This window comes from Lottia gigantea, assembly GCF_000327385.1.
Source record: "Lottia gigantea unplaced genomic scaffold LOTGIsca_8, whole genome shotgun sequence".
NCBI classification, from domain to species: domain Eukaryota; kingdom Metazoa; phylum Mollusca; class Gastropoda; family Lottiidae; genus Lottia; species Lottia gigantea.
Window position 1 is genome coordinate 4,602,668 of NW_008710662.1, and position 6,477 is coordinate 4,609,144.

General features: G+C 30.1%; 1 protein-coding gene across 1 annotated transcript; it reads left to right on the plus strand.

Moving 5' to 3' along the window:
- Window positions 1-525: 525 nt before the first annotated feature.
- LOTGIDRAFT_108569 (hypothetical protein) lies at window positions 526-5,951 on the plus strand (the record flags this gene model as incomplete). Its single annotated transcript, XM_009067131.1, has 12 exons — window positions 526-621; window positions 1,300-1,388; window positions 1,634-1,705; window positions 1,994-2,106; window positions 2,679-2,758; window positions 2,932-3,007; window positions 3,312-3,486; window positions 4,373-4,461; window positions 4,693-4,811; window positions 4,999-5,182; window positions 5,434-5,562; window positions 5,857-5,951. The coding sequence occupies 12 exons, from the start codon at window positions 526-528 to the stop codon at window positions 5,949-5,951; spliced, it is 1,317 nt and encodes a 438-aa protein (XP_009065379.1).
- Window positions 5,952-6,477: the final 526 nt, after the last annotated feature.

The window sequence follows — 6,477 nt, forward strand, 5'->3', positions numbered from 1 at the left end:
ACTAAAACAAAGTAAATAGCGACTGACTATTCAGAACAGGGGGGCAGGAGGGAAAGGGACTCCGACTGCTATACCTTTTGGTTGACAGCGTTATGCCACCCCTCCACATCATTGTTGATTAAAATAAAAAATAGTGGGCCGAATCGGTATAGGTCCGACACAGTAACGATCCGAGTTGGTAGTGTAATGAGTGGGCCGAAACGGTAACGGTCCGACCGGTCCTGATTCCATTAGACGCACCCATATTTGAATAAGTAGTTATTTGCATGTATATTTAACATAGGCATATCAGCTGTGTCTACTGTCTGTACATGGTCTTCTGGCTAAAATGAGATGCGGTTAAGAGTAGCCTGCCTATTATTTAAAAAAGTTTTGTCATCTTGGGCAAGAACTGGTCGATACTACCGCTCGACTCGAATGGCGCCACCAGCACCGACACGGAACATCTATCCTAAACCTCTGCACGTATCGATTGTTCAGTCATATCACAGTGATCCGTCCGGCATTATAAAGCATACGGACAAAATGACAGACTCGTTCATAAATTTTCAGGATTTTGATGCATATGGTTTTGACTTGGATCACACCATATTGAAATATAAATTAGTCAACGCTTTCAATGTAAGTAATATATTGAAGACTCTCGAATTTGAGTAGAAACGTGCGCTTGGCTTGACTAAACACCCGAATGAAGGACAATGTATACAAAATTATATCAAATTTCTGCCCAGCAAAAAGATAAATATTTATATTACAGGTATTATATAAAGTCATGGACTGCTTTTCCTACTTACTTTCTGGCTAGTCTACTGGTACTAAATTAAAACTTTCAAATCACAATAATGTAATTATTACCAAAACTGAAAACGTTCCAAGAAAGTAGCTATCTGAAACCATTCTACACCAAAATTTTTAGCAAATGTTTAAAAATTTGCCAAAAATAAAATTTGGTGTCACTAATTTTAAATAAAAATTTTCAATTGAAATTGAAACCTGTTCAGCTAGATGTATTAGTAAGAGTAGCCACAGCAAAATACAAATTTAAACGCAAAGACATTCTTAGACTATCAGTACTTTGAAAAATATCGAAAAAATTAAAAAAATGTTCAACTTACATAGACAAGAGATACTTGGCTTTTTGTTTCTTTGTTTTGGAAGTTAGTGGAGATGTGCAGTAATAGTTTAAGAAAATGAATCTAGAAAATAATAAGCCTAATTTTGAACCCAGTGATACATACAGAGATGTAGATAATAATAGTTCTGTCAAAATTTTCTACAAGAAGTGTTTTGTTATTTCAGCTGTCCTATGATTGTGTTACAGATTATTTGGTTGAAAAAGGCTATGATAAAAGAATACAACATGATCTTGAAAAATATAAAGATTTCATGTAGGTTTTCGCATTTTACTGTAATGAAATACAGGTTTGAATATTCATTATAAAATTGGTATATTTCACAATAAAATTAACTCATTCAATCTTTAAATGCATGGAAAGATAATCTGTTTCAAATATTAAATAAATGATATCTAAATTTGATAGTATATATATCACGACAATTATCATATAAATGTATCATGATATTGTAATATTTGAGCACTAACTAGCATTCAATGATTCTGTTTGTATTTTAGATCCAAGGGCTTGGTATTAGATATTGGTAAGGGTAATATAATAAAACTAGGATCTAAAGGAGAGGTGATACAGTAAGTATTTAAGTATAAAAGTCAAGGGTAATAACTTGAATTTGACCAAGTGGATCACTTTTCAAAATAAAAATCTATTGTGTCAAAAAATATTGAGCTCAAATGTTAAAAAGAAAAATGAATAAGATGAAATGAGTGAAATAAGTGAATCTGATAAATCATATAAATATATATATATATAGAAAATATCTTTTTAATATTTTCATATTGGTTGTATTATCCTATACTAATATAGAAGTTCCTACATAAATCAAGATCCATATTCAATAAGGTGATGTTCTCTTTCAGGGGTAAACATGGCACTAAATCTTTGAGCCATGATGAATTGATTCAGATTTATGGAGAAGATTTGAAGTTTGAACATTCTGATGTTATTTTTAAAACCATGCAGAATAGTGTCAGTAAGTATCAGTCAATGAATACTATCAACTGTATAGTTGTCACATTGGCAAATCCAGTGTTATCAAGTAAAATTCCAATATCAGTCTCCCCATGCTTGTATCTGAACGTTTTTAAACATAATTAGTCTTTAGTGAATTATGAATAAATATTGTGTAATTGGATGTGTTCATCAGATTGAATGTAATCTGAAATATGTGATATAAGCTTATAAGTGATATATTATGCTTTCTGAAATAATGTTATGCATGATATGTATCTGAAATAATGTAATACAATATAAAACATGTAATATGTCACATGATCCCAGATATTTGAAATATAATATGCTCTGAAATAATAGGATATGATATGTTCTGAAATATCTGATATGTGATCTGAAATAGTTGATACATGATATGATCTGATAATATGTGATATATCATATTGGATATATGATATGATCTGTAATATGTGATACCGGTAGATGATATGATCTGAAATTATGTTATATGTGATTGATATGATCTGAAATATTTGATACATGATATGAATATGTTTCATAAATAAGAATGTGATTTTGTTATTCCAGAAGATTACAGATATTTTGAGAATTATTTTGATACCCCAGGTTTAGTTGCTATGGCCAGATTAATAGATATAATTGATGAAAAGGTACATTTTATCATTTTACTTTTCTTGAATCAAAAATTTTAGGTGCAGAAACTCTTTTGATTTTTGTAAGTAGTTTATTCCCCTGATTGACTCTTCATCAAGCATAACAACAACTCTTTCTCAGCAGCGTTTGATTTGTTAGTTGTTAATTTCAGGGGGGGTCAGAAAACAAGAAAATGACTTATGAAGAAGTTTGGATTGATGTTATGAAAGCTTTACAGAATTGTTACACCTTTCAAGGATTTAAATGTATGTTTGATATTTAACCCTTTTAACATGCTGATTAGATGAACCTGTGGATGATAAACATATAATCATTAAATGAACTATCTGGATATTAAGATTAGTGGTTAAAGAGTTAACATGTCAATTGAAACGCTGTGTAATTGAGTCTTAAGATATAATAAGACAAAAATAATGTTAACAATGACACTAGATATGAGTCAATACAAAAAATTAAAAATTTATTTACATTATGAACTTTTTTTTGTTGTTAAAGTTTCTCTTTTAAATTTTCTGCAATAACTTATTAACTTACCTCTGTTTCTATAAGTGGATACAGGTGGATTTTTTCCAGCCTTAAAAAAAGAGCCACACAAATATCTCGAAAAATGTAGTGCTGATGTTAAAAAATGGTTGAAGAGTTTAAAAGAAGGAAAGAAATGTGTATTTTTAGTGACCAGCTCTTATGTAGATTTTGCATCCTTCACATCAGAATATATATTAGGGTATGTTCGTTTAAAAACAATTGTTGTTCAGAAACCTGAATGATTTAGTTTTTCAGATGGATTTCCTTGTGAATACATCTTATTTTGGTGGTCTAATATGATAAAGAATGCAAATCTTGTTGAAAGCAACACTAATAAAACTTTACTAGGCCTAATGTCGCGGAATCTGCAGGTCACAAAAGAACTTAATTATTTGATGAGATAGGCGAATGGGTTTTTTCTAATTTTCTCGATCAATATCAACTATAATAGGCCTATTTACCGGTTTGTGTTTGTTGACAACTTCACTGCCACTGTACTCTCTCTGACTCTGTTGACTGTTGTTCTGGCTCGCTTCCTAATTAGATCTAATGAAATCTACCAGTAACATCAGTAATACAAATATTGAAGTAGGGTGCATTTAGGACATGAAAGTTTGCTTGGATATGTCAGCATTTGATATCCTCCATACTCTTTAATTGTAAGAAATTCACAAAAATCCCTTCGCCGTCACTTTGTTTTGATGTTGGACAAGATGGCGGCATGACGACAGACTGACCTTGTGTTTTACAGGCGACGATTTGATTGGTTGAATTCATTATAACGTCATGACTTGATTGACTGGTCTATCACTTAAATTAACTAAAATCAAATTTTACATTAAAACTAATATTGAAGAATATCACTTAATTTAAGTTCAAATTGAATTTTAACAGTGATTTTAAGTTAAGTTTTTGAGAATAAGGTCCCTGATGATGGGTTGCACATTGTTGCAATATGTTGTTATTTCCATTTGCTGAAAGTCCAGCTATGTTATCTGCTAACACTATATGTCTTTACAGCTATTTTCTGTATTTTTGTGAATTTAATTTCTTTATCTGTAATGTTATTTGTGTTTATATTTCAGCAAGGATTGGAGGGAATATTTTGATATATGTGTATTTTATGCCAGAAAACCAAGTTTTTTCTCTGACAAGAATCCATTTTTAAGAATAGGTAAACAAATTTGTACACTTTCGGAAGTAAGTCCATCATATACATTTAAAGAACAAAACAAGTTTGTTATTGTTATTAGTATTTCATAAAAACAGTATGGAAATCGAATTACTATCAATAATACACAAATGTGTAAAATAACATGTACAATAACAGTAAATTAAGGATCACCATGAATCAAAGTTAGTTTAGTAAAAAGATTCCTAAATAAATAATTTTTGATATTTGTAGAAGGTGACAGTGAAAAAGAACCTGTAACAGAATTAAAAGTTGGTGGTTTCTATAGTCAAGGAAACTTTGGCGAATTAGATAAATTTATTTCGGATTATACTGGTAAAAAAGATCCAAAAGTAAGTTGATTGGTTTCTTGAACAAAAATAAAAGTCAAAAGCTGTCATTAGCAGAATAGTTAATTGTAAGTCACCTGAAATAATAATAGATTAGTCAATACATAGGTAATTTTCAAAAACAAACATGTTAATTAATAGAAATTTTCTTGTGATAGTAATGATACAATGATTCTATTTTTTCTTGTAGGTTGTATATTTTGGTGATAATATATGTGCTGATTGTTATCCATCTAAAACCTATGCTGATTGGTCTGCTGTATTGATATTAGAAGAAATGGATGCTGAAGGGTATTTATGTTCTGATGGTACTGTTCCTGGTCATAAACATGATGGTGAATCAAATAATAAAAAAGCTAAATTTGAGGTTAACAGTTTATTGTTTAGTAAATAAAACATTTAAAGCACCTTTATTAATAGAACACAAGCTTATTTAATGTCATCATAAGATAAAAAAGACATACGCCATAAATATAAACATAGTTACTTGCTTGGTTTAGAAAGAAAGTATTGTATATTTGTGCAAATTAAAGCTATTTATATATGTATCTGTATTTTTAAATTGATCGTATGTTACAATTTCAGCACAGTTCACTTGTTACCTCAGAAGAAATAGACTATTTAGTTACTAATGAATGGGGCCCATTTTTATGTTATGGTGACCAAAAGGGTACAAAAGTAATGAATACATTTTGGGGCTCAGTCATTAGTAAATATTCCTGTATAACTGTTCCCAGCTTGGAATATCTATCAGGTATAGTTAAACATTTTTTGATCCCCCATGAATTTTGTTTTTCTAGTTAATTCTGACAGACTATAATACTCTTTTGTTTTTTATCAGAAATTGCATTCCTGAAGCATTCATATTTTGAATGTTCTTGATAGTCATATTGTTCATTATTTGAGCTTCTGTCAGAACTAATCCCTTTACAGTATGCAACTAGAGTAGTCATGTCCCACAAGAACTTATTACATTGCCTCGTGCTCTAATCTTTTTTTTATGAGTGCAAATTGATATCATGGCCTATTACATTTGATATATTTATAGGTGTTCCACTGGATCACAAGTTTAAAAAGTTCTCTGAAGAAGACGGCAATATAGAGGGATTTCATCCTGGTATACCAAGCTCATTGTTGCCTTGAAGATTTCCTACATTATTTTATCCCCCCTTATATGATTAATTTAATTTTATAAATATTATTCTTGATCTTATAGCTTGATATCAAATGTCAGTATTTTTTGGTATAATTCTACTCCAATTGCCCTACGAAAAAACCCGCTATGAGAACTTAATCAGTGGAAGAAATATCTGTTGTCTGTATGAGGCATTATTAACATTTTAATTACCTTTTATTGCATAATATAGTATGACAGAATACTAAGTGATGATATGTCAAGGAAGATAATACTTACATGTTTTGTTAATTGTTGAAGAATTAAGTTAGTATACTATTTTAACTTTTGGATCCGGATCTGGACGTTATTTTGTTTTAGATGCCTTTTTCCTTTGAAATTAATTATGATACTGCTGCATTTATAATTTGTGTTCATTATTGTTTTGTTTTTGATCTTCTTGATATATAAAGAAAGATATGTTGTATGTAGAATCATCAACTATGCTCTAAGACTTGCATCCTCAGGCATTTTTTGAAACTATACAAGCTTATT